At 54.4% G+C, this 25,348-nt stretch overlaps 1 protein-coding gene across 2 annotated transcripts in view; it reads left to right on the forward strand.

Annotated features, from left to right (window-relative positions):
• CNNM1 (cyclin and CBS domain divalent metal cation transport mediator 1) overlaps positions 1–21,847 on the forward strand; it is a 62,821-nt gene extending 40,974 nt beyond the window's left edge. Inside the window, exons 4-12 of one of the 2 annotated variants that reach the window (XM_056120581.1) lie at positions 2,179–2,348; positions 5,023–5,122; positions 5,956–6,003; positions 9,642–9,704; positions 15,709–15,872; positions 17,968–18,151; positions 18,254–18,403; positions 19,903–20,004; positions 21,521–21,847. In XM_056120581.1, the coding sequence (XP_055976556.1) occupies positions 2,179–2,348; positions 5,023–5,122; positions 5,956–6,003; positions 9,642–9,704; positions 15,709–15,872; positions 17,968–18,151; positions 18,254–18,403; positions 19,903–20,004; positions 21,521–21,600 (1,061 nt within the window). In that variant the 3' untranslated portion in view covers positions 21,601–21,847. The remainder of the gene's footprint in view (positions 1–2,178; positions 2,349–5,022; positions 5,123–5,955; positions 6,004–9,641; positions 9,705–15,708; positions 15,873–17,967; positions 18,152–18,253; positions 18,404–19,902; positions 20,005–21,520) is intronic. The other variant, XM_056120582.1, reaches the window with a different exon arrangement.
• Positions 21,848–25,348: the final 3,501 nt, after the last annotated feature.

Consider the following 25,348-nt stretch of genomic DNA (forward strand, 5'->3'; position numbering starts at 1 on the left):
CCAAGACCACACCCTTCACCAGTGTACCCACCTCCCTCCCCAAGGACTCCAGCACTCCTCCCTCGCATCCCCCACCTCCACCAGCTCAGTTTTATGGATCAGTTCTCCTGTTGTGTTGCCCTTTGGCCCTTTGCTGCTACCTTGCTGGGATTCAAGTCCCACAAAAGAGTGATCATTCTCTATCTTTCCCTCTCCACCTGATTGACTTCACTCAGCATGATATCCTCTAGTTCCATCCATGTTGCTCATTTCCTTTCATTCAACAGCATAAAATTAATACCAATAAGGTAGATTAAATTCTCTCTTTTTTTTTTCATTAAAGTCTTTATTGTTCATTAGACTTACTTTTCCATACTGAACTTTTTGGTTTGTTTGTATCTGTTTGGGGGGAGAGGGGGAGGGCATATGCAATGCTCAGGGGTTACTCCTGGCTCCATGCTCAGGAAACCATACATGGTGCCAAGAATGGATTAAGAGGGGCTGGAGTGATGGAACAGCAGGTGGGGTGTTTGCCTTGCACACGGCTGACCCAGGTTTGATTCCCAGCATCTCATATGGTCCCCTGAGCACTGCCAGGAGTAATTCCTGAGTGCAGAGCCAGGAGTAACCCCTGTGCATTGCCAGGTGTGACCCAAAAAGAAAAAAAAGGAATAGATTAAGATGCATGACAAACATCTTTACCCCTATGCCATCTCTTCTACCCCTTTCCCCAACGTTTGAAAACCATCATCATCATCTATTCTATCAATCTTTCCATCACTTCCAAACATTTTCTCCCACCTTATTTCTTTATTATTAGTAGTGTGATAAGACAACAACATGAAATTGACCTCTGGGCAAATCAAGTATGTATGACTGGGCTGCTGGCTGTGGGCCCCGTGCAGTGCGTTAGAGCTCGTGGGGTTACTCAGCTTGCCCAACTGAGCCTCTCTACCCTTGACCGCTAGACTTCCCAGCCCCTCTCTGCCCCCAACTCTCACCATGCTGCTCTCTGCTTTTTTTTTTTTTTTTTGGTCTTTGAGCCACACCCGGCAATGCACAGGGTTTATTCCTGGCTCTGCACTCAGGAATTACTCCTGGCAGTGCTCAGGGGACCATATGGGAGGTTGGGAATCGAACCCGCATTGGCTGCACTCAAGGCAAATGCCCTACCCATTGTGCTGTCGCTCCAGCCCCTCTCTGCTTCTATAGTTGCATGATGTCAAGCTTATCATTCAGAGGCGTCCTGTAGTGTTTGCCCCTCTGCAGCCGCTCTCACTTGGGCAGCCTCTCTCCTGCCAGGTTCATGCGTGTGGTCACAAAGGGCCAAATGATCTTCTTTTTATTTCTTTCCTTTTTTTTTTTTTTTAGTTTGGGGGAGGGGGTTAGGGAGATCAGGCGCAAATGCTTTACATGTCAGAAAGGTACCTGTCCTGAGTTCATTTATTCATGTATTTGCTTTTGGGGGTCATTCCCAGCGATACTTAGGGGTTACTTCTGGTTTCTCACTCAGAAATTATTCCTAGTGGTGCTTGGGGGACCATATGGGATGCCAAGGATTGAACCTGGGTTAGCCACATGCAAGGCAAATGTTCTCCCCACTGGACTATCGCTCTAGCTCCTCTCTTCTTTTTCAAGTCCATGTTCAACCTCAAAGAAACTTAGGGCCAGAGGTAGTAGAGGGGTTTGGACATTTGGATCCCTGGCACTGCAGACAATCTCCTGAGCCAGGAGGGCCGTCCTCCCACCCCACCCCCCCAAAAAAAGAAATAAGGTTAATAAAGAAACTTACCTTTCCAAAGTGGTGACCAGTTTCTCCTGCTAGTACAGGAACAACACTCTCCTTCCAGAGGGGATGGGGTAGGCAAGAAAGGTGGCACAGCTGGATTTAAAACCTGCACCCTGGGACCGGAGCGATAGTCCAGTGGGGAGGGCGTTTGCCTTGCATGTGGCCTACCTGGCTTCAATCCCTGGCATCCCATATGGCCCCCAAACACCACCAGGAATAATTCCTGAGGGCAGAGCCAGGAGTAATCCCTGAGCATCACTGAGTGTGACCCCGCAAATAAAGCAAAAATAAATAAATAAATAAAACCCGCACCCTTCCTGGGGGGATCCCAAGAGCCCCACCACCTTAGCATCTGGGAACATGAACAGAGACACTTGTACCCACCCCTTCTGCCTGCCACTCTCCCCTAGAGGTGGAGCCCTTTAAGTCTCTATACCTTTCGGAGAAGATCTTACTCCGACTCCTGAAGCATCCCAACGTGATCCAGGAGCTGAAGTTTGATGAGAAGAACAAGAAGGCGCCCGAGCACTACCTCTACCAGCGCAGCCGCCCCGTCGACTACTTCGTGCTGCTGCTGCAGGTGGGTGGGAAGGACCAGACAGGTCTGGGCCGCGGAGGAGAGGAGAGGCCAGCGGGGTAGGCTCAGGTGGGCCTTCTCCCTGACTCATGGACGGGACATAGATGGGGTGGCATGTCTGGGGGCGCAGGGCAGCCTGTAGTCTGAACATCAGTGATGTGTGATGGGCTGCAGGGGCCCCTCTCCGGTCGCGGGATTCCGCCATGAGCTTCCCAAACTGCTACCCTGCTGAGGCTCTCCACTGCCTCCCAGGCTCCAACGCTTTCTCGTTTGAAGTCCTTCTGACGGCCAAGCTGAAATCTCTCACCGGCTGGGTCTTGCCCCTGCGGCTCCTGCTCTGATCTCAGGGTGCGTAGAACACAGGGCTGCAGCTTTCTCCATCCCCAGAATCTCCTCTCCCTCCCGGAGGGGACCAAGTGGGGAGTCAGAGACTGAGGGGAGGCATGGCCTCTCCCTGGTCCTCACGTAAGGATGAACCGTCACCTGCCCTGGCACCTTTCCAGGAGGGAGCTCAGCTTGTGACACCGCTGGCACCCTGGCCGGGACAAACCCTTTGCTCTGTCACTAGTCCCCTCCTCTCCCTAAAAGACTCCGGTGAGCCCTAACCACAGTGATTCTTTGAACATCTGAATGGAGCCAGAGATATGGCTGGGGGGGGGGGGGGGGTGTAGAATGCATGTGAGTCCCTGAGTTTGATCCCCACACCCACACCCTTGTACCCCCAGGAAGGGGCCCCTGTAGCACTATGTAGCACTGTCATCCCATTGTTCATCGATTTGCTCGAGCAGGCACCAGTAACGTCTCCATTGTGAGAATTCTTGTTACTGTTTTTGTCATATCAAATACACCATGGGGAGCTTGCCAGGCTCTGCTCTGCGGGCAGGATACTCTCAGTAGCTTGCCAGGCTCTCTGGGAGGGGCGGAGGAATTGAACCCGGATTGGCTGTGTGCAAAGCAAACACCCTGCCCACTGTGCTATCGCTCCAGCCCTAGAAATGGCCCCTGTAGAAATAACTTAGCTCATGGGTGCTGGGAAATGGCCTTTCTTACGGCAGTTCACCCACAGACTTTCTGCTCCGAGGCCCCGCACCTCCTTTCCCCCCTTCCAAATAGCCCCAATAAAGTGAGCTGTCCTGGTAGAGCGGATGGACTAGTCAGTGTTGGAAATAGGGCAGAGACCCTATTACACTGTCTACCTGACACAGCACACATGTACAGTCTACAGCTAGATGATTCATGCAGATGTCACGGTTTTCAAATAAACCCTGGAGGTTATAAAATGAAGGGGTGAGAATTTAGGTTCAGAAATTGGAAATCCTCATATTTCCACCTCCTCATGCCCTGGCCCAGTTATTTAATCCCCTCGCCTCAAAATGGATGCATCTGTAAGCTGGAAGAAAAGCAATTATATTCATTTAAAAAGTAAAATAAAAAAATGTAATGCTATATTTTTTTTAATTAAGGCATCTTGATTTACAAAGTCACTCATAGTTGAACTTTAAGTCAACTGTGTTCCAGCACCAGCCTGGCCACCAGTGCCAACTGCTCTCCACGAGTGTCCCCAGGGTCCCTCCCATACACCCCCAGCTCCCTTGACAGAAAAATTTTTTTAAAAATTTATTGAATCACTGTGAATTATGCAGTCACAAAGTTATTCAGAATTGAGTCCCAGGCATACAATGTTCCAACACCAATCCTTCACCAGTGTCCACGTCCCTCCACCAACGTCCCCAGTTTCCCCCCTGTCCCCCAGCCTGCCTCTATAACGGGCTCTTTTTTCTTTTTTAGGCCCTGTGGCTTACAGGACTGTTCCCAAGAGGGCATTGTGCCTGTCACTTCTCCCCTTTCAGGAGATGCTGATGCAGTGAGAGCCCGTGTGCTGCGCCTTGCCTGTGAGGCCCTAGACGAGCTCTCTCTGTTGCATATTAGCCATTGTTATCATTGGGGATGAATTATACAAGACTTCCAAAGTTCAGGATTTTTGTCTTGGCCAGACTTGGCGATGGTCTGATTTCAGACTGAAACAGTGACAGTGTCCAAGGCCCTGGGGTAGCTGGTCTTGTTATGAGGGAGCCTTCACGGTAACAAGGAAACAAGGAGAGTTTGGCTATTTATACCAGCTACTTCTCTGTGCACCCATTCTTCAACTGCAGAGGGAGGGCTCGGGAGATACTCAGAGGGCCGGATGGTGTGCCTGGCATGTGGTGAAGCGTGCAGAAGCCCCCGTTTGATTGCTGGCACCACATGGTCCCCTGAGTACATAGCTATGGAGGTGTAACCCCTGCACCCCACATTGTTGGACCAAGTACCACCAGGAGTGGCCCCAAGCAGACCTCCTGAGCACAACTGGGAAAAAACTAACAATGGTACTTTGGAGTTAGAAAAAGAACATACACACACAACCATGGTTTGAGAGCTAGAGAGGTAGGTCAAAAAGCTGGAGTAAGAGGCCCAGATATGAACCCATACCCACCCGGTCCCCCACACCTCACCAGGTCTGACCCCCTCTCCACACACATACACGCAGGTGCTGTTTCTGAGCTGCAAGTCTGGCGGGATGCACATTGCCCTGTGATAAGGATATAAGTTCTTTGTTTTCCAGGCAGACGTGCTGAGGGGCTGTACTAGAGTTGGCTATGCTCATTCGTTCCCGTTGTGTACTTGCTTCCTTCTCCAGGGGAAAGTGGAGGTGGAGGTCGGTAAGGAAGGTCTTCGCTTTGAGAATGGAGCCTTCACCTACTATGGCGTCCCAGCCATCATGACCTCTTCTTGCTCAGGTACCCCAGTGTGATGTAGCAGCAGCAGGGAGGCTGCCGGAATTGCATCAAAGTCTTTTGTTTCACATTTTGGAGGGTTTTTTGGGGGGGGGGAACAGGGGGTTGGGGGCCAGACCTAGTCATGCTCAGGACTGAGTTGGCAGGGCTCAGGGAACCCTAGGTGGTTGCTGAGGATTTGAGAACCAGCGTGGGTCATAGGCAAGGCTAGTGCCTTAAGCCCTGTGTGATCTCTCTAGTCCCCCCATGCCCTCCCCAACTCCAGACTCAAAGTCTTTACTCCTGTTATGAACCCTGGACTCCCAACTCCAGACTCAAAGTCTTTACTCCTGTTACGAACCCTGGACTAGCCAATGTCCCTTCCTGGGCCTGGGTTTCTTCCATTGTGAAATGGGCCCGAGAATCATAAAGGTAGAATTTCCTATTCAGAGAATCTGTAGTAGTTTGAAGTAGACTCTATCAGGAATGTTTTGAAGGCCTGGAGAGTGGTATTTCTTTTTTTTTTCATTGCTTTTTGGGTCACACCCAGTGTTGCACAGGGGTTACACCTAGCTCATGCACTCAGAACTTACTTCTGACAGTGCTCAGGGGACCTTATGGGGTGCTGGGAATCGAACCCAGGTCGGCCATGTGCAAGGCAAACGCCCTACCCGCTGTGCCCCAGCCCCGAGGGTGGTATTTCTCAATAAGCAAAGAAAACCTCTTTTCCTCTTTGCCTTTTCCTTCAGTGCCCTGTGTTTTGCTGGGTCTGTGCTGGGTATGGGGAGCATGAGGGGGGATCCCCGAGGAAAGTGTGTCTGAATTGCTTCTGTAATACCAAGTCCTCTCGCCCTCAGATAGCGACGTGCGGAAGATTGGGAGTCTGACTGGATCCTCTGTCTTTCGTATGTATTTCTCAACCCCCCACCCCCACCCCATCCTTGTCCTCCCCACTGTGGTCCTGTCGCAGCCTGCTTGGGGGACGTGGACCGCACACTTTGTGGGATGGGTCTAATGAAAAATGCTGGCTACCTCTTTAGCACTGTTTCCTGCCAGGTACTAACACCCCCCAGCAGCTAAGTTTGTGTGTATGTGTCTGTGTGTGTCTGTGTGTCTGTGTGTGTGTGTGTGTGTGGAGAGTATTCTGTTGCTCTTGTGCAAGTGACACATGGCAGGGGGATTGGAGCAGGGCTGGTTTGGGGTGGCACCAATCATTGTCCTGGCAAACGTGGGCAGTTGGCTTATGTGCTTGGGTGGTGACTCATGCGGTGGAGTGCCAGCCTTCCCCTCTCTGCTGTGGTTATTCAGCCACGGGCCTTTATGTGGAAACCTGAACATGCTGTCTCGACTGTGGGGTTCAGAGGCTGTGACTGCAAGATTTGGGAACAGTGTCCCAGGCTGGGGGAACTGTGTTGCTTTTCTGCTTCTCTTTCCTCCTTTCCCACCTCGCCGCTGGTGGAGAGGTACCTGCCGTGCATGCCAGTGGCGGGGACTGATTCGGGGCTGCTGGCTGGTTTGCTCTGCCCCTGCTGTGCTCAGCCTCCTTGCTGTCTCCTGTCTGGAGTAACTGCACTTGTGTTCAGATGGCATGGCCTTCGTCGTGATCTAAGTGTGATGCAGAACGAATTCTTCTCCTAGATTTCTTTTGGATTCCTTGGTCTGAATTTTGCATTGCCTTCAGTGGTTATTTTTCACGGTGAACATTTTAATATCCCATGGGATGTTTGATCTCATCATGCAAGAGATGTGACCTAGCATATTCTACAGGGATTTATCAGAGAGTCCCTAGCTTGCTGTCACAAGTATGGCAGACACAGGGAAGGGAGATACTGTCTCAGCACAGAGACATCATGAAGTGATTCGCTTCAAGTCACCCATCGGGTCGATGCTTGACCAGACCCATTCAGTGTTCCATAAGCTCCTGGGGCATAATGAAATGCAGAGTTTAAAACCATCAGGTTCAACCTGCAATTTCTGTGTGGGAATCCCAGAACAGCTTTAAGTGTTGCACCCTAGACCACGAGAAAGCAGAAACGAAGCCAAAATAGCAGCCCACACCCAAGGGCTGGCGGGAACATGAGTAGGAAATTAAAACCCAGGTGCATTATTATATTCATATGAGCCATCAAATCTTAGGAAAGGCTGATAAGAGACTCTCAGGATCCAGAATGAGAAGGCAAACAGGTGAGGGATGGGCCATAGGACCTTGGAGACCTTGGTTTTCTAAAGGAAATTTCCACCACCGCATGTGTGATAGGAATGACTCAGGCTACAGTCACTCCTGGGACTCTAACCATTATTTTTAAATATATTAGCCCTATATGGACACTTCCAGAAGACCAAACGACATGGAAACTCCAGGGGCAGACAAGAGAATTACATTAGGTTCCCCAAATCCACTTAACTTAAATAATCTTTCTTTAAAAAAAAAAAAAAGTAGGTCCAGAGAGATGTCAAAGTAATTTGCATATGGGAGCTCCCAGATTTGTTTCCCAGTCCTGCACCAGTCCTCCAAGCACCTCTGGGTGTGTTACCCTGCCCCCATCAGAAAAAAATTATGTAGTAGAAAGATGCTGTGTGGTTTGGTCCTTGCCTTCTTCCTGTCTCTAGCTGTTTCTTGCCAGATCCATTTCAAGGGGAGGACAGGAGCAAACTGCAACAGGGTCCTTGCCTCCAAAGCTGGTGGACGGAGAGTCATTATTCAAGTCTGCTCCCCTTGTTCATAGCTCAGCTCCCTCACCCATCATCAGGAGGAAGCTGCATCTCAGTGGCCATGAGGGCCGAGAGACGCTCCCATCCTCCCCCTAAGGCCCTTTCTTAGGGAAGTGGGAAGTAGCTACAAAGCCCCCCAACCCCCACCCCTTGTCTTTCACTGGCCAAGAACCTCAGCCTGAAGGGTGAGGAGAGCTGAGGGCTGAGCCACACAGCTTCAATGCCAGCAGGGCCAGGACAGAGGTCCCTAAACTCATCTGGCCTACCACCCTCCTGGACATCTGCTTTCTTTAAATGAGCAAACAAAAGGTGCCACTCTGCTTTCATCTGAGATTTCTACTGCCCCCTCAGTTGGTCAGGTACCCCAGCATTGGGCTAGCACAGAATCCCTGACCTGGAGCCAGTCTTTGCAGGTGCTCTGTGAAAAATGATGCATTGACCCGATGACCTGTGCTTCAAGCAAGCTGAGGTTACAAGGTAGTCATGCTGGCTATCCTGGGCAAGATGAAGGGAACACAGTCAATGTTCTCCCCCTGCTCTTGGTTCTCTGGGAAGCTCAAGGGAGCCTGGTGAGCCCAGCAGTGTAGAGGACAAGACCGAGCTCCAGGAGTCAGAGCAGATGCCCACAGTGGGGTCCAGGCTGGGAGAGAGAAAAGGTCCCATCTGCAGGGTGGGGCAGACTTTTCATCTGCAGCCCAGGAAACACTGGGATTCTGCTGAGATGCTGGAGGTTTTTATGCCCGTGTGTCTGGCGATGCTGGGTGCCTGTTCAAGTAGTCTTTGATCAAGCGTGTCAAAATAAATGATCAGTGAGTAGGCCTCAAGTGCCCCACGGTCTCTCCGTGTGCATATGCCGTTTCAGCAAACAGGATGGCGGAAGTGGGCTATGTTCCTGTGTCACAGGCAGCCTGAGCACAGTTAAGCCGGGAAGCACTCAGGGAATGATCAGATCCCAAGATAAAGACAGAGGCTTACCCAGGGGGCACTGTCTGGTGAGATTCAGGAGGGGGAGGGACTGGAGTGTCCTGCACCCTTCACCCTGCCGTCGCTGGGGTTCCCAGTGATAGTGATAATAGTCCCTATACTGTGGGTGGGCAGAGGGAAGGGAAGGATGTAGACTGAGAGGTGCTTTGGAGTGCTAGGACTTGCTAAGATGCTACCAAGGCTGGAGTGGTAGTACTGCACTTGCCTTGCATGGGGCCAACCCTGGTTCCATTCCTGGTAGCCCATTTGGTCCCCCCAGACCCCTCCAGGAATGATCCCTGAGCACAGGGCCAGGAGTAAGCTCTGAGCACTGCCATATGAGGCCCCCAAATTAAAACAACAACAATAAAAGAAGAGACCCTGGGTGAATGGATTTTCACTCAGATTGCTAGAAGGGTTGCAGTACCTCTAACCTTAATGCAGTTCCTCCCCAGCGCTGGGACCACAGACTAGGTACCAGGAAAGCTGAGACCTAGGCAGAATTCGGCTTCCCGAAGAAAGACCCTAACAAGGGCCTGCCCACAAACACCTCCTGCAATGAGCCAGTCCCAGGCGGCTACCTGTGGCTACAGGTGACCACCCATGGCCCACTGGGAGCCTGGTATGGCCTCCCACACTCCCCACTGGGCTTTCATTCAAGATGACTCCAGCCAGTGTGCTTTTCCTCTGTTTTCTTTTCCTTGCTCTGGAGCATGGCTGTGAGAGGCTGCAGCTTCCGTGTGCAGAGAAATGTGACTCAGTGAAGATCCAGGAACAGACTGTCTGACCCACTTTGCTCTTTGTCTCTCCCTTTTTGTGTTTATCTTTCCCTTTGCCACTCACAAAACCTTGGCCTTTGACTCTTTAGTGCCCGTCTCTGTGTCCCGTTCCTTCGCCTTCAGCAGAGGGGACTCTCTGGCAGGCTCCCCAGGTAAACATGCGTGGGGACTGGGTTTCTGGAGCCAGTGGGGTGTGCCGGGGGTCTTGGCTCCCTGTGGGTGTCACAGCAGGAACACCCTGGTGGAGACAAGCGCTGATTTGGTGCTCAATGGTCCTGCTAGTTCTGCTCTGAATTCAACTCCTGGGTCTAAACCTACGTAAATAACCATGTGGAGAAATGGTTGGGGTGAGGGAGGCAGTGACTTCTTCCTCCTCATTTGACTGCAGAATGTCAGGAGGAGAAGAATAGGGAGGATGAATGGAATATAGAATGCTCTGCCTTGTTCCCACCTACTTTATCCTCTCCCTGTCCATTTCACTTACCACTAGCCCATCCTAATCGTCCTAGTCATATAACTATGTGGTGATCATATTCTCTCGGGCTCTTCAAATATCAGAGATGCTGAATGCACGTGTCACATTGAGCTGAATCTCCCGTGTTATTTATAGGAAACCTAGGGGGTCTGGGGCCGGAAGATAGTACAGGGCTAAGGGCACATGCCTTGCAGGCACCTGACCTGAATTTGATACCTGACCCCACATGGACTGGATGCAGTCCTGGAGGCCCCCAGCACCACCAGGGTGACCGGGGTACCCCCAGAACTGCAGGGCCCAAGTAGCATCACATCCTCAGGCCCTGACACTGAACAGATCCTCGGGTTGGCTGAAAATTGCCAGTGTGATCCTTGGACCTCCTGAGCATTGTTTAGGAGACTCCCCCAAAAGTTAGGGGGATTCTTCTACACCAGGTAAAACAGCTCCTTTGAGAGCTCCATGGTAACTCAAGGACAGAGGAGGATGCAATAAATAAGAATGATCCATGAGAGGGTTGGAGCTATAGTACAGCAGGTAGGGCATTTGCCTTGCACGTGGCCGACCTGGGTTCGATCCTCAACATCCCCAATGGTCCCCCAAGCACTGTCAGGATTGATTCTTGAGTGCAGAGTCGGAAGTCACTCCTGTGCATTGCCAGGTGTGATCCAAAAAAAGGGGGGGAAATGATCCATGAACTTTTTGCATTGTGTTCATCCCTAGTGGATGAACTATGAGGGCTGTGGAGTAAATAATGGTCAAACCAAGAAGTCACTCGTGAAATTGCCCTGAAATTAGAGCACGGCCCATTTTCTCCAGCCTTTACACCGTCTCCCCTATCCACGGACAGTAACTGGGATGTTTCTGAGCACCCACCATATCTTCACTCATCGTGGCTCCGTTAAGTCTGTCTCTGCAGCAGACTTATGTCCAGACCAAGTTGGCAACTTCCAAAGTGTTGGGGCTAACAGGTCCCTTCCTTCCCTCGAAACCCATCCGTGTTCCACGTTTATCTGTACAACACAAGGAAACTGTCTTCTCGGATACCACCAAAGTTTTTCCTCTCGCTTGATGGTGATTTTTCCACTTAGAAATAATCGCTCTTGCTTCATGAGATCTCAGCCTTTGTGAAATAATCGAGACAGTATGATAGATGTGAAATACCAAGCTGGTGCGCTCACCAGCCAACTGATTTGCTACATGCCAGCTGGGGCCAGACTCGACTCCATCACAGACCTTCAGGAACCTCCCCTGCAGGGCATCTTGGTGCATAAAGAATGTGTTGTGTTAGAGGAAAGGGATCTTATAAAAGATGATCAAATGAGAGGGTCGAAGCCGAAGGGTGCGCTCCTGCTTAATCAGTCCTCAGTGAACCAGACATCAGGCTGACAGCAACCTTAAAAGAAGGTTCGTTTTAGCTCACTGTTACTTAATTCTGAGAAACTTCATGGTAACCCCGTGTCAGACAGAGGTTCAGGTGACTCATTCATTAGACTTCCGACCCAACTCTGACTGCTCTGAGGTTTAACCTTCCCCTGATTTCTCGTAATTGTGGGCGTGAGACCAACCTAATTGAAAGTAGGTGTGAGATAAAGCGGTTAACTCAGGGCCAGTTTTTTGTTTGTTTGTTTTTGTTTTTGTGAGTTTGTCCTTGGTGTAACCTGGCAGAGAGGAGCAGGGATGGGCATGAACGGGAGAAGTGAGCAAGATTCCTTGCTTCTCCGGCTCTATTCTCCCCAGCTTCTCTTGCCTGGACTCCAACATTAGCCAACCCCCACGCCTTCCCATGGAAGGACTGTGGTGAGCTAAACATCCTCTCTTTTGCTCTGTCCCATCTCACCAGAAAAATCCCCAGTCGTACAGTCGTGTGGGAAAAACAGACCTGGGTCCCTCTGGCTCCAGGCTCGACTAAGAATCCAGACACAGAAAAGTACACATTGCCTGTGTCTTGCACAATGAATCAAGCCTTGATGGTTAGACAGAATTCTCTTGTTTTGTTTGATTCCCACAACCAACCGCGGGTGGTTGGGAAACAGTGAGTAAGGAGGAAGTCGCCCTCGACTCAGTCACTGTGTGTAGGAAGAAGGTAGAGGGACAGGTTCTAGAATCCAACTCTTCTTGGTCCTGCTCTGATTTCCGGGGACCCTGCTGCCCCCTCTCCAGGTTGGCCTTGTGCTCCCTCTAGAGGACTGTGACTTGTTGAAAGCAGCGTGCTCACAAACACGAGGCCAGACAAGCCATCCTTACCCAGAGGGAGTTTCCCTGTTTAGCCCGGGTCTGTGGACTGCCTCCTGGGTTGTGGGGTAATTGGCTAGGTTTGCAGGCGGCAGCAGCAGCCTCTGGAAACAGAGTGGTAGTCCAGCGGGGAGGGCGCTTGCCTTGCACACAGCTGACTTGGGGTCGATCCCTGATATTCCATATGGTCCCCAGAGTAAACCACCAGGAGTAATTCCTGAGTGCAGAGCCAGGAGTAACCCCTGAGCATCCCAAAAAGCAAAGAAGGAAAGGAAAGAAAGAAGAGCTGTTTCTGTCCTCAGAGAGGCTGTTTGTGTTTGAAATGTGATTCCCAGGGTGTGGAGGCTGGGTGCAGAGACTGCACTGGATCCCAGCGAGGAGGGAACCCTGGAGTGCAGCTGTGGCCCCCATTTCCGGCAGGTTCAGGAAGTTGCTTCGAAGGTGACCTGAAGCTATTGGCCTGAGCACTTCCCTGAAGGCTTCTAGGGCTTTGTAGCCATTGCTGGGCAGAAGAGGGTTTCTCCAACAGCCACGGCTGCTTCCTGCCTGCGCCCGCTCACACTCTCTCCCCTTGCTCCCCGCACAGCTGAGAGCGAAACCACGGGGTCCTATTTCCCACATTCCACCCACAGAAGCCTCTCTCCTGAGAGGCTGCCTGCCCCGCTCTCCCACCGAGAGCCACCAGGAAACACCTGGCTTTGCTGCCTTTTAGGAAAGTCACCGAGGGCTGTGGCCACACCAGAGGGATCTATGAGTTCTCCAGGGATCAGGACAAGGAACCCTGTGCCTGGGAGGCTCTGCTCTGATCTCGGTGGCACTTAACTAGCCCTCTCACCTTGGTGCCTGGTCACAGTAGTGGCCTCCCTCACCCAGAAGAGAAGGCTGGCCCTAAAGAGAACCACAGAACTTCCAGACTCCCAGGCTCTTATTTGACAGACAGACAGACAGACAGACACACACACACACACACACATACACACACACACACACACACACACACACACACACCCCACCCCCAGTCCCCGCAGCCTCTTCCTCCAGTTACCAGGGCTTTTGGGATGCTTTGATTCACCAGGCGCACTGCTTCTAAGGTGCAAAGGAAGAGCTCTTCCTCATCCAGGATGATTTGAGAGCGCTGAAACTTTTTAAATCAAAATTTAGATTCTAAGTTGAAATTCCGTGAGGCACCTTTTCCGTGGATCCATTCTCTCTGTTTTCATTCAGCACATGCTCTGGCCCCGTGCATGGTTGGGTTCCAGAAAACATCACGTGTCTGCCCTCCGGGAACATTGTGGTGAAGTGAGGAGACACAGCAGGGACAAGTGTGAGCGTGTCATGAGTGAGAAACGACAGAAAGGAGAGCGGGAGAGATAGTACAGCGGGTAGGCTGCTTGCCTTGCAATCTGGGTTTGATCCTTGGCACCCCATGATGGCCTCGCCTGCAGAGCCCTGCCAGGAGTAAACTCTGAGCCCTGCCCAGTGTGGCCCCAAGACAACAATAACCAAGAGCTGATTGGGAAGAGCCTTGAAGGAATCCACAGGGACAGTGATCAGGGAAAGCAGGAGGATCTCACTGGGTGGCTCTTCAGTTGAAACCTAGTAACAGATGATGCGCACATAACAGAAGTCGGGGTGAGGATGGGAAGGACAACAGGGAGTGGAACCCTGAATTCTACAGACGCCATCCTGGAGGCGAGGATCGCGTTGCTGTGGCGAGCAGGAAGCAGTGACTGTCATCTGGATCTTTCTACGACTTGGATTGCCTGGCCACAGTGGGGGTGTGTTTGCTGCTGCGGCAGGGAGATGCAGGTCAGGTGTTTTGATGGCAGCGTTATCTCAAGAGCGCTCCAGATCACCAAGCTACTACCCAGCAAGGGTAAAGAGTGGAAGAACGCAACCTTCTTTCAAAACCCTAGGCTCCGCCCGAGGTCTGCTCGCACCTCTTTGGGGGAAGAAATGCATAATGGCATCTGTTGAGAAGGAGCCAGGGTGGGAGCAGGGCAGTCTCTCACTGGGATTGACTCCAGGGTTGAGTTGGGTGCTAAGGTCACCTTCAGAACCTCTCTCTGAGCCTCCAAGGCCCGGAAGCTTACACAGTCCATGTTGAAACCATGCCACGTGGCCTTAACTTCACTGCGCTTCCACCCCTCAGAAGCCCCCTTTGATTGACATGTAGGGGGCCTCTGACAGAGGGGGATCAGGTATTTCAGCACCCACTGTGTGGTCCTGCAGGAGGAAGCCCTGCCCTGCATCCATTCCTTAGAGGACCCCTGCTTCAGTCCCTCCCCAGTCCTGCCCTTCTGTGTGTAGGGAGGGCTTCACAGGGCCAAAGGCATGAGTCCACCCAGGCCCAGCTCTTCCTCTCAGATCATAGCTCAGACCCCAGAATCCTGGAATCCCCGATTCAGACAACCCGAGGGTGGGTGGCACAGGGGATTGGAACTGTAAAATCAGAGGCTGCCCGCACCCCTACAGTCTGGCACCAATTTCTAAGGAGTCAGGAAGACCCGGCCTTCAAGTTGCCACGAAGGTGCATTTGTCGAGGACCAGAATCAGACGTGCTTCACAGCGTATTCACGAGGCCAGCGAGATGGACAGAGATGGGACAGTGACTGCCTTGCAGCCGACCCAGGTTGAGCCACACCGGGAATGATCCCTGAGCACAGGACCAGGAGTGAGCACAGAGCAGCACCACTGGGTGTGGCTCCCAAAGCTAAAACACAAACCAAAATGTGTTTGACGCACTTGCCACGTGTTTCCCCACGGGCTTGGGGCCTCCTTGGGTACTTCTTTCCAGGGCCCCTGCCCTGCTGGTTAGGCCTCAGTCAGCCCCTGAGGATTGGTTCTCTGAGCTCTGAGGACAGACCTCAGACCTAAGAAAGGTTTGGCTGGTCCTGGCCGGGGCCTTCCCACCTCCTGTGCCCGGCGCCTACTGGACGGAGCCCAGTGAGGGGCTGAATCACCCGCTTCTTCCGATGGAGGTGGTGGGGAACAGAAAAGGGTGACTGAGTTCCTGTGTCAGTATCTGCTTCTCCCAGGAATCAACTCTGGGGGAGCAGCTGCTGTCTGAGGGGTGGGGTGGCGTGGGGGGTGGGGGTGGGGGTCTGGTCTGCCTTTGTCTAGAAATCCTGGGGGACCTCAATAAATCTCTCTCCCTCTCCCCTCTCTCTCCCTCCCTCTTTCCCTTCTCTCCCTCTCTCTTATCCTCTTCTTCTTTCTCCCTCTATCTCTCCTTCTCTCCCTCATTCTCTTCCCCTCCCTCATTCTCCCCTTCTCCCTCTCTCTCCCTCTCTGCCTCATTCCCTCCCTTTTCTGTCTCTTCCTCATTCTTTCCCTCTCTCTTCCCTTCTCTCCCTCTTTGTATTCCTCTCTTCCTCTCTCCTCCGTCTCTTCCCCTCTCTTTCCCTCTCTCTCTCTCTCATTCTCTCGCTCTTTCCCTCCCTCTGCAGTAAACAGGTCCCCTTCTCGCTGCAGCGGCTTGAACCGCTCCGAGTCTCCGAACCGAGAACGCAGTGATTTCGGGGGCAGCAACACGCAGCTCTGCAGCGGCAGCAACAACTTGTACACGCCCGACTACTCCGTGCACATCCTCAGCGATGTGCAGTTCGTGAAGGTACCGGGGGCCCCACCCCCGGGGCCGCCCTTGGGTTAGGGCTGCATCCACCACCGGCCCCCACGGGCGGCCCGTGTGCAGGGAGCATGGAGCCATGCATCTGCCCTGGTGTCATTCACCACTCCCCGGTGGCACACGGCTGAGACAGAGGCCTTGGGAGTCTTCATCTGATGCTCATCACCAGCACAGAGCCCTTTCCTTTGGGTCCTCTGCCACCGGCACCACACGTGTGTGTGTGTGTGTGTGTGTGTGTGTGTGCGCGCGCGCGCGCGCGCGTGCATTTGTGTGTGCGTGCACGCATGTACATGCCTCGAGATAAATTTGCTGTAGACCAACAAACTAAGCATGGGGCAGGAAAGAGAGTACAGCAGGGAAGGTGTTTGCCTTCCATGTACCCAACCAGGGTCTGACCCCTGGCACCTCATATGATCCCCTGAGCCCCACCAAGCATGACCCCTGAGCATCTCCAGGTATGCCCCCCCCCAAAAAAAATAAAACAACAACAAATTAAGTGTGTAGAAGAAACCATACTAGGAGTCTTCCAATGGCAGACGCTTTTATGCATTGAAGTTTCAGCACTAAAGCACAGTTCTGCTTTATGGGAAGTGGAAATCCTCCTGAGTAAGTCTCGACCCCTTGGCCTGGCTGAGCTGTTGAACCTGGCTCCACCCGACTGGTTGCCTTGCACATGGCCAACCCAGGTTTGACACCCGGCACCACATATGGTCCCCCAAGCCCCGCCAGGAATGATCACTGAGTGCAGAGCCAGGAGTAAGCCCTGAGCACTGATGGGTGTAGCTTCCTTCATCACCCCACACACACACTGAAAAAAAGTAATAGAGGGAAGGTGGAAGTGGGGTGAGCGTGAGATAATGGAGAATCAGCGCTGTGGGTGCACGTAAGGAGAAGACTAGAACCAATTCGAGGCCTTGGATCTGACTGTCACCCACAGACCCCGGGAGACTGAGGGAGGGACCCAGAGCAGGCAGTGAGGAGAGGAGGAATTGGGGAGCAGGTGCAAAGAGGCCCGCTGAGAAGCGGCCACTGTTGGAGAGCCCTAGCAAGATGCCAAACCCGTCGCAGACGTCCTCTGGAGTCATGTGCCAGCCTGCTTTGTTGGCTTTGGTACCAGAGGTCCAACCCAGGGCCTTAGGCGTACGAGGCACGTGCTCTGCAGCTGAGCCACATCCCGGAAGTAGCAATTCAGGAGCCTCGTCTGCAGCCAGATGGCTCTGACCTCAGTGTCCTGGAGGGAACAGGGCCACAGGGCTGTGCGTTGTCTTTGCCCCCACTCCCTCCCTGCAGGGCCTTTGCTATTTCCGTAGCAGGGATAAAGGGACAGAAGCAACTCCGGGGATATTGACCTGGGCAGAAGCTGTGTCAGCCCCTTCCTCCTTCCCTCCACGCTTTTCACGCCTTTCACGGGGCCACAGAGTCCCACGGGGTCGCCTGTCTGCCTGTGCCCTCACCAACCCGTCTCCAGTGGGAAACCAGGATGCCCAGCATCCTTCCGTACACTGTCAGGGCATCCCTTCCGGCCTGCTGCCTGGGGGATGCCAGTTCCCTCTTGCTCGGGCTGAGCCCCACTCTGCAGATGCCCTCATTGGTGGGTGAGGAGTGACACCCCCCCCCCCCGCCAAGATCTGAGGAGGCCACTGGAGTGGGGGTGCAGGGGGGAGGGGTTGTTAGCTAGAGACTTTTCCCCATGGGGCAAACACAGCCAGGCTGAACCACAGCTAGAGTAGAAGTGCCTGGGCGGCCTCAGGCTTGCTTCCTGCAAGGGTGTGGCAGCCAGGAGCCCCTTCCCAAGCCCCCACTGCCACTTGGGGAGGAGGACGGCCCTTGCCCAACGTGCTGAAGACCACACGTGCTCCCCGGGCTTCTCTAGTGCTCCACCAGAGTCTGTGCAGGTGACCCAGGACAGTCTGGCAGCAAACCCATCCGGGTCTCCTGGTTGTCCCTCCCACTGGTACAGCCAGGAGAGACCCTGATTCATGGGTCATGGGCTGTGAAGACGCCAAAGCAGTCTTTTGGGGGGCTGCCCTTGAGTTGGGAGAGCCAACCCCAGCCCGCCCCCTGCACCCCTTCCTTGCAGATCACTCGGCAGCAGTACCAGAACGCGCTGACCGCCTGCCACATGGACAGCTCGCCCCAGTCCCCCGACATGGAGGCCTGCACGGATGGAGACTCCACCAAGGCGCCCACCACCCGGGGCACACCGCAGACCCCCAAGGACGACCCTCTCCTCGCCCTCCTCACCAGCAGGGGCAGCCTGCCGTGTGAGTCCCCTTGGCACCCCCCACCTCCCACCCCGCACCCCACTCTGGCCTGCGCCACCCTCTCTGGGCACACCCAGCTGATGGGTTGGCTGTCCCCTCCAGGCAGCCGCTCCGAGGGGCTGAGAAGCCCCGGCGAGGCCGTGTACCTGCGCATGGAGGAGCTGGCCTTCCCCCAGGAGGACGTGGAGGACTTCGAGGAGACTGACCTGCGGCCACTCTCGCTGTCCCCCTCAGCGGGTCCCCTGAGGGCAGGTCAGGGGGCGAGGGGTGGGGTGGGGGGAGAAGAGGGTCCAGAGGAGCAACCCTGAGAGTTGTGTCAGCCTGGGTGGCCCAGGCAGTGGGGGGGGGGCGCAGAACCCCCGCCCCGTCCACTGGCAAACTCCCCCTGCACCCCTCCCCTGGTGACACACGAGAGCAAAGTGCAGGGTCTTGGCCTCATCCAGGACTTTTGGGGCAAGTCCCTTTAGCGCCAGACTCCGTGTCATGTCTTGATCGCTGTGAAGAAAGCCGTCTGATGCTCTATGCCAGCCCCGGTGCCAGCCTCAGAGCATAGCTGTGCGCAGGAAGGGATTGACTCCCACTGGCCACGTGTCATGCTGGGCAGATCTCACAGACCCCACGGGCAGCGTATCATGCTGGGCGGTTCTCACAGACCTGGCTTACAGCTTTGGCTGGGCTCACCCTCTCCTGGGGACTCGAGACCAGAGTCCTCTGTGGGACCTACCCAAGGCCCGAGCTGCCTCTGCCTCCATGCTTCCATCCTGATGGGGCTCCTGGGGAGCCCCCAGATAGCCCCAGGGTCCTCTGTGCTTATCTCACTAGGACACGTTCCCCCCAGCTTCCCCTGCTAAGCTACAACCACGCCAGCCCACCGGCGGCCATCTGAGCCCCTCTCATCTGAGCCACCCCCCCCCCCCCCCCACACACACACACCAGGTCCAGAGCAATGACCTGATCCGCATGTGGGGATTGTGTGAGTCAGTGCAACCACGTCTGTGCACTCACCCCAGAACTCCGGGATGACACTGGAACCCCCATATTCTGAGGGCTGACGTGAGAAGCAGTGTCCTCCATGACTGAGGCCTGGGGCAGGGAACTGCAGCAGAGGAGTGAGCCTGGAGAAGCTGGGTGGTCTCTGGAGGTCACCTGGTCCCTCCACCTGATCTGACCTGGGGGGCCAAGGGGGCCTAAAGACCACAAAGGGCACAGACTTGCCCAGGTCCATACCCACCCGGGGTTTCGGGCTGGGCCCCTTCCCAGGGGAGAAGGTTCTCTATTGCTCTGAGCCCTGTCATTTTTCTGGGTCTGCACTCGCAGAGGGGAGGTGGCCAGACTCCTTTGGTCTCCTGCACCCTACACAGCAAAGAAACCCCCAGCTCTCCCCCACCCCTTTACAGCAAACAGAAAGTGCACCCATGATAGCACCCAATGTGACTGCCACCCCCTGGGTCATTCCAGCACCTGCACTCCAGGTGGGACTTGTTGGGAAGGAGTGGACTCCCACCACAGTGGAGGAAGACCAACCCCCCCACCCTCACCCCCCAATCTCGCGCCGAGTTCAGAACCGTCTGTGCTGGGGGTGCTAGGAGGGTTGGTTCCCCCTCTCTCTTCTTGCTAGTGGACCGACACCAGCAGCTTCCCTGTGACAGCCCAGCCCCATGACAGCCCACCCTGAGCTCCAGCCTTGAAGCCGCTCACGCAGGTACAATCTGTCCCACAGCCTTGGGTCTTTGCTCTCTCCTTGCTCACAGCGTCGGACAGTGACTGTTGTAACATCAACCTGGACGCCGGAAGCAGCCCCAGCAGCAGTGATCACGAGGAGACTGTAGGCAAGAAACTTCTGAGAACCCTGAGTGAGTGACTGTCCCCCCCCCCCCATAGGCCACCCACCTAGGCACAGCACAGCGGGAAGGGCGCTTGCCTGGCACGTGACCAACCTGGGTCACATCCCCACCCCCACACCACATCCCAGAGGGTCTCCAAAGTCATTCCTGAGCACAGGGCCAGGAGCAAGCCCTGAGTTCCTCCAGGTGTGGCCCAAAATCCAAACACTTAAAGCTACCCAACATGAAAAGTGAGTCAGGGTCTCACTGTGGGTGAGATGGGGCCTCCTCCAGGGAACCGCAATGAAGTCGGCATAGAACCCCATCATAGGGCTCGGCACTGCATCCCAGAGTTTGGAGATCCGGCCCAATCATTGGTAGTTGTCTAGGAAACGAGTTGGCAAATCCTGCCCCACCCCCATTATAAATGCTTATTGGACCATGGTCACCTCTGGCCACCAGGGAAGAGCTGAAGCATTGCAAGGAGGGACCCTTGGGATCCTTATACCCACCATCACCTTGGTCCCCCTGTCCCATAAGGGAAGAATCTGTGTCCAGGAGGCTGGAAGGAGAAAGCAGAGCAGGCTCCTTCCTTCCTCGGAAGCACGGGGTGCCCTGACGGACGCCCCCCACCCCCACCTCGCCCCTGTAGCCAGCAGCACTTCCAGCTGGGCCACGAGTCCTTATTGGTTGGACTGTTGAATGGCCAAGAGGTCAGCCCTCTGCCAGAGGGATCCAGGCCATGATTCTGGATCTTCTGCCAGAACATTTCCATTTCAAAGGCAGGTCACTATTTACAGGTTTCTAGGTTTTTTTGGAGAGACCAGCAAGCTACCAAGAATATCTCGCCCGCACGGCAAAGCCTGGCAAGCTACCCAGGACGTATTCAATATGCCAAACACAGTAACATGTCTCACAGTGTGACTGGGCCCGCTTGAGCAAATCGATGAACAACGGGAGGATAGTGACAGTGACAGGTTTTTTTTTTGAAATCTGAGGTGAAAGGTGGGCCTGGAGTGGTAGTATGGCGGGTAGGGTGTTTGCCTTGCATGTGGCCGACCTGAGTTCTAATCCCTGGCATCCCATATGGTCCCCCGAGTACCGCCAGGAGTAATTCCTGAGTGCACAGCCAGGAGTAACCCCTCAGCATTGCTGGGTATGACCCAAAAAAGGGAAAAAAAAATGAACAGGTGAAAGATGATTCCTAAGGGACCAGCAGCAGGAGGGGGCAGGGTGGGGAGGGGTCCCCTCTGCAAACAACCAGCAAGGGCATCTGGGCTTTGTTTTTTGGCTTGTGGGGGTCACACGTGGCAGTGCTCAGGGTTCACTCCTGGCAGGGACTGGGGGACCAGATGCGGTGCCAGGGATGGAACCAGGGTCAGCTGTGTATAAGGCAAGTAAGCGCCTTCACTCCTGCCCCCATCTCTCCGGCTCACAAGGACTCTGCCTCTCCGCTCAACTTTGAAGCGCCCTGGGCGCACCAAGAAACTCTGCACGTGTTCCCAGTCCTGCAGACGGACCCTCACACCGTGTGTCTGTCTTACAGGCGGTCGGAAAAGGAAGCGGTCGCCGGACGGAGAGCGCGCCTCCGAGGACAACTCCAACTTAACGCCGCTGATCACATGATGGGCAGCCGGCTGCGTGGACCGTGAGGCCCAGAGCTCTGGGGGAGGACCCACGCTCCCATCCTTCGCTTCCCCGAGGGCCTGTGCGGTGACAGGGCGCTCAGCTTTCTCTACCACCTCATCACCCCTCGCTGTCAGTTTGGCAGGTTTTGCTCCAGTTGGACTCAGAGCCTGGTGGTGGCCATAACGGACAGGGCTGCCTCTGCTGGAACATGCTAGAAAGTGGTCATGTCGGCGGCCACACCACTGCCTGCAACTGGAGGAAAAAAAAAAGACTCCCCAGCTGAGCTGACACCACCCCTCAGGGACTCCTGAGGCCCTTTTTTGTTCCTGGGGGTTCCCCTTGATGCCATATCTCATGCTTTGCTTAGCTCAGAGCCCTGGCAGGGGGCCACATGGGAGGCTGGGAGGGGTGCAGGGATGAAGTGAGCTCAGGAGCAGTACCCAGAGCGTGAGCACCGTGGGCCCTGCCACGGGGCTCTGTGCCCTGACAAAGACTGAAGAGCGCCGGTGAGTGTCCTGTGAGCCCTGGCCCCAGCCTCCAGGGAGGGGTGTCTCGGCTGGGGGGGAGGGAAGGTGAGCTCCCCCCAGGGACACTTCTGGTTTCACTCCTGCTCAGCTGGCTCAGTGGTCACTCTAGGAGACGGAGAGCAGGGAGAGGAGAGATCCAGATGGGAGCCAGAGATGGAATTTCAGGTTTTAAGTTCCAAGCAAAGCAAAATCAAAGAAAGAAAGAAAAAAAAAAAAACAAGCTCACGTGGAAAATACCTAAGCTGTAAAGCAAGTTTAAGCCATGACAAACCAAAGAGTGCCCGGGCCAGCCAAGGATGCAAGGATGCAAGCTCTCGTGTGCATCACACGGAAGAATCCCTCTTCCTTTTCACCCGTTTCCCACCCCACCGTCCCCCGCTATGCCCCCCAAACTCCAACCCCAGCAGGTCAGCCAAGTGTACTTTAGTTCAGGAAATAATTAAAGCGCTGATTTTTCCCACCTGTGGGGGTGTGCAATTCCTAGCCTGACCACAAGGTGGCACAAGGACTATACCTACTAACTCCAGGAATCAAGATTCTGAATTCCCGACAGCCAATTTGGGGAAAATGTGCCATGAAGGTTGTCCTTCGGACACTCACTTCCCTTCCTGTTCTCTCTCCAGCCCCTTGCGCTACCTTAACTGGGGTTCAGTAATCCAGTGCTACCTGCCTAATTGCCCCACCCTTCCCAAACCCGTTCTTCCTTCCCGTTTCCCACATGCATCCTGCCAGTGATCAGTTGTCAGGAGGGGTAGGTGGAGCTTTCCTCTGGGTTGTTTGCATCTCAGATGCTTCCCCACTGGAGCTTTAAACTCAGGGGTTCTTACCTTGGGGGCCATCACCCCAGGGGAGTCCACTGTTGGACTTGAGGGTCTGTGAAACCCCTAGCACTGTCAGAATTGAGTGTTTGAGTTCTTAGTTCTCTTTTTCTGAGAGCGTTATTGTAGGATTCTGAAAGGTCTCCGACCCACATGTGTTAAAAAAATAAGAAGAAAAGAACAAAGCCACTAGTTTAGTGGAATTTTCAGTCCCAAATTTCTGCAATGCAGAGAGAGAGAGAGAAAGAGAGAGAGAAGAAAGTGGCCAAGGGCAGCTTGAGTTGGGTAGGTACAGATGGTCTTCTCCAGTGTCCAGCCTCCCTCTGGAGGCAAGGAGTGGACAGCCTCACTCTTGGCAGGCCTGGCACAGCGATTCTCAAGGTTGGTGGCACCCCGGAGTCATCAGGAACGACTTACTGACCCTGAGACCTGGGCGCCCACTGGCGGGGAGTGTCCTCTCACTGTCCAGGCTGGAATCTGCCCCCCCCCACACACACACACAGAGGGGCAACTGCAGGAACTGCAGACACGTTCCAGGTGATTCGGATGAGCAGGAAAGGCCGAGAACCTCTGCACACGGGTCCTGTCCAACCTCGGTCGGCCTCGCACCCATCCCCTTACCCGCCAAAGCAGAACAGGTGCCATGAACCCGAGGGCCAGGCAAGGTCACAGCCTGCAGGGGACAGTCCTGGAGGCAGCGTGTTCCCGCGTCCTCTCTGGGCCTGGCCCTGCCAGAGGCGCAGCGTGCGGGATCTCTCCAAGTTCGCCTCTAGACACACACACACACACACACACACACACACACACGCGCGCGCACACACACACACACACCCCTGGGCCACTCAGCGTGTGGGATCTCTCCAAGTTCGCCTCTAGAGACACACACACACACACACACACACACACACACCCCTACTCGCACCCGGTAGGAATCGGAAGAGGCGGCCCGAGGTGCTGGGTGCCCGGCACCCAAACCAGTCAGCGCTGAGTCTCCCACAGGGCACCCAGGAGGTCGGCCCTGCTGCTCCTCTCCTTCCTTGGCGCCCCACCCTCCCACCCACCCACTGCCGGGCTCAGGCCGCTGCTGCTGTGACGTTCCCTTCCTTCCTTTGCAAAATCCCCAAGAAGCCTGTCACCATGCCCCGCTCTCATCCCTTGACTCTCCCCAGGTTTTCTTCAGGTTTGAAGAGAGAGATTTAAAAAATAAATAAAGCATTTATGAAGGCACAGTACATTGTAAATAATTTTTCAATAAAATGAAAATGCTTTTCCTGAATGTGGCCGTTTTCCTTGCTCCCGGGAGCCTAATGCCCAAGCAGCTTCCCCATGAGGTCTGTGAGGAGTGAGGGGACCCCAAGGCCACCTGCGTGAGCTGTACCTGCTGTGGCCAGCTGGAAGGTCCCAGGACAGTTCCAGGACAGCTCCACACGCTCTACGTCAGGAGGCCAGAGGGGTGAGAAACAGAAAGCGGAGCCCAGTGCAAAGCCTGGGGTTTGGTCAGGCCTCATAATGCTCTCCGTCAAAAAAAGGCCTGGGGTTCCAGCGCGAGGGGCAAAAAGGAGGAAACCACATCCTGTGTAGAAACACAGGATACTGGGGACAGGGGAAGCATCCAGCGGGAGAGCAAAACCCAACTCACTTTCAAGTTTTTGGAAGGTGCCTGGGTCAGAAGCGCCACTTTAGGGGCCGGAGCGATAGGACAGCAGGTAGGGGGCTGACCCGGGTTCGATCCCCAGTGTCCCCCATGGTTCCCTGAGCACCTCCAGGTGTGATTCCCGAGTGTAGAGCCAGGAGAAATCCCTGAGCATCGCTGGGTGTGGCCGCCAAACAAGCCAAAACACCCAGAAGCACCACTGCAGGACCTAAGTTTGTAGGGAGGAGGGGGCCGACCAGGCAGGGGGCAGGGGGAACCCAGAGTCTGCACCATGCTGAGGTCTGCGATGGTGCCGGGGACTCAAACTCGGGGCCTTGAGCATGCAGACCTGTGTGCCACCGCTGAGCCGCTTCCCCCCGGAGCTGCTCCGTGAAGGTGCTCATTCGAGGGACCAGCCGCCTCACCCTGCAGAAAAGTCCTGCCCTCCCTGATCCAGGGTGGACACGACCAGGTCAGTGTAAGCGAGGGAGAGTGACACTGGGCAGAGCCCTTGAGACTACAAGCTTCTACAATCTAAAGGAGTCCTAGAAAAAAACGGGCAGATGCTGTTAAAATGAAAATAGCCATCAATCCGTGAAAGCACTTTAGTCAGCCTAGAGAGACAGTACAGCAAGTTAAGATGTTCACCTTGCATGCATCCGACCCAGGTTCAATCCCTGGCATCCCATTTTGTCCCCCGAGCACTGCCAAATGTGATCCCTGAGTGCAGAGCCAAAAGTAACCAGATCATCACTGGGTATGGCCCC

This window comes from Sorex fumeus, unplaced genomic scaffold (assembly GCF_029834395.1).
Source record: "Sorex fumeus unplaced genomic scaffold, SorFum_2.1 ptg000043l, whole genome shotgun sequence".
Classification (NCBI taxonomy): Eukaryota; Metazoa; Chordata; class Mammalia; order Eulipotyphla; family Soricidae; genus Sorex; species Sorex fumeus.